Raw genomic sequence first — 2,513 nt, 5'->3', positions numbered from 1 at the left:
GACACCAGTATATTAATTCCGATTTCGAACCTCTTTGCAAAACAGTTTTGCGAGCTAAAGAGAGCCCAGTAAAGGCTACAACGAAACATAAAAATTGTACGAAGTTTGATTTTTACAAGGCTCTGGTTAATAAATGCTAATTCGATAATGTGTGTAGAAAAATATTAAGTAATTTAATTATTTTAACAAAACTTGCTAAATAATATCCCAAATGGGTTCGATGTGTGAACTGCGTTTATTCATAAGATTTTTGAAAAAAAAATTGTGTACTACATACATACATACATATGTAAATATATTAGAAACTAAAAGAAAGTTATGAAAATTTATATCGAAAGGATAACGGCATTTTTTAACATAATAGTACGTACATATCCATTAAAAATACGTAGGTGGNCGAACTTTATGATCAATTCGATAGTACGCAGATGGTATTTAACCCAATCATACCGGTGCCAAAGCAAGCTGAAGCGAAAATTAAAAAAGGCAGACACCAGTATATTAATTCCGATTTCGAACCTCTTTGCAAAACAGTTTTACGAGCTAAAGAGAGCCCAGTAAAGGCTACAACGAAACATAAAAATTGTACGAAGTTTGATTTTTACATGGCTCTGGTTAATAAATGCTAATTCGATAATGTGTGTAGAAAAATATTAAGTAATTTAATTATTTAAAAAAAACTTGCTAAATAACATCCCAAATGGGTTCGACGTGTGAACTGCGTTTATTCATAAGATTTTTGAAAAAAAAAAAATGTGTACTACATATATACATACATATGTAAATATATTAGAAACTAAAAGAAAGTTATGAAAATTTATATAGAAAGGATAACGGCATTTTTTAACATAATAGTACGTACATATCCATTAAAAATACGTAGGTGTGCATTAGCCATGTACATACGTCCATCCATTCGATACTAAACCAAATTCGGCAACTGTCCATGGTTGTGGAACAACGCTTCCTCTAAGCAAATGAAAAGTCTATAACGATATTGATATTCCAGCGCCAGTGCCGACAGCTCGTCCACCAGAAACAAGAATTGGGTTTCGTGCGTTCCTGTACATACTTTGCTGCTCGCAATAATCCAGTAATCAGTGCGTATTTTCGGATGCTGCAAACGCACATGCAATAGGAATTTCATTGGATCATCAATAAGTCCCGTATAAATGACACTCATACAATACAAACGGCCCGCATTCGGTTCTAAAGTGGACAAGCATACTCTGCCTAAGCTCTTCATTTGCACAACGGAATCTTTTAAGCACTCAAATGCATATTCATCTTCACATAAAATGTTTATGTATGTATTATTGTTTGTCATGCTATAAAATAAGGGTGTTGTTTTTTTAGATACTTGATAGTTTTCAATCGTCCTTAGGATTGTGGTGCGTATAGATTTGATAGCTCCTTTTGAAAGTAGACTCTTGTTGTTTATATTTATCTCCGCTACAATTGGTTTATTTTTAAGTGTTGATTCCGGGTTCTCTTGTAATTCAGAATCAAAAAGCATTTTTAATACACAAATTTCACTGCGAAATTGTACAGCCAGATCATGGAGCATACCGGCTTGTACCGGCACGTTTGGAGGTTGCTCTTTCGTCTTTGGTGCAATGGACTCAGTTGTATTAACCTTTGGCGTAGTAGCTCCGGCGCGTACAGCTGCAGCACTTTGAGCTTCTGCCCGTTGGCGACGTCGCAAACGCTTTCGAGCTTTTTTTGACAAACTCGCCCCCTGAACATTACCTCCACATTGGCTAGATTGGTTGTTCATAGGTTGCAGCATTCCCATACCTTCGGTACACGACCCAAGACCATTCAAAAGGGCCCATCCAAGCAATTGTTGTACCACTTTCATATGTGCTTCATTAGCTTCATATCGTTGAGTGTTAACTTCCGCAACCAAATGCTCTTGAAGTTGATTCTTGGTCTTACATTGTTTTGCTTCTTTCGGTGGCATGACTGGTATTTTACACGCTCTATAGGGATGTTCTGTGTAGGTACGAAAATTGAATTACTTTGTCACCAAAAGTTCGATTTTGTTGTAGTATTCAATACAATTTGATATTTTTTTAGCTGGTGTCTTAAGTTTTAACAAAAGGTGTAACGTTTTACGACAAGTTTCTATGCTAAATTTGCACGCTCGAACTAAAATTTTCTAACGGTTCTGCCCCAAAGCTATTCACAGTAGCCATTTTCGTGCGTATATGCCAATGTGTATGTAACAAGGTGGTGTTGGGGCGACAGCTGATTTTTTCGCCGTGGTGTGCATTACGTCAAAATGATGTGTTTGTTGTAACTCATACCAATGACAGTAGGGATATCTGCGTATAATTTGTTAGTGTAATTTTTTATTTAAATACGGCTAACACCACCTTGTTAAATACACCTTGGTCCATATATGCGACATCTGCCGGCTGATTACCCGTTAATTACCGGTAGGAAATCGGATAGGAGCGTAGTTGAGTTGCGATTTAATACAGTGCATTGTGTACCTTGCGTTTGATTGT

The 2,513-nt window shown here is 36.4% G+C and overlaps 1 protein-coding gene across 1 annotated transcript; it reads right to left on the bottom strand.

Annotated features, from left to right (window-relative positions):
- Positions 1–842: 842 nt before the first annotated feature.
- On the bottom strand, positions 843–2,264 carry LOC108354477 (uncharacterized). The gene has a single exon (XM_017605659.1). The coding sequence runs from the start codon at positions 1,961–1,963 to the stop codon at positions 923–925; it is 1,041 nt and encodes a 346-aa protein (XP_017461148.1). The 5' UTR covers positions 1,964–2,264; the 3' UTR covers positions 843–922.
- Between the last annotated feature and the right edge of the window lie 249 nt (positions 2,265–2,513).

The sequence above is a fragment of the Rhagoletis zephyria genome, unplaced genomic scaffold, assembly GCF_001687245.7.
Source record: "Rhagoletis zephyria isolate East Lansing unplaced genomic scaffold, Rhagoletis_zephyria_1.1 Rzeph_scaffold_36249, whole genome shotgun sequence".
Classification (NCBI taxonomy): Eukaryota; Metazoa; Arthropoda; class Insecta; order Diptera; family Tephritidae; genus Rhagoletis; species Rhagoletis zephyria.
Note: the sequence above shows the minus strand (reverse complement) of the source record. Positions and strands in the feature narration are given on the sequence as shown.

Coding starts and splice junctions, on each gene's coding strand:
- LOC108354477 (XM_017605659.1), bottom strand. CDS start 1,963: ATGCCACCGAAAGAAGCAAAACAATGTAAGACCAAGAATCAACTTCAA.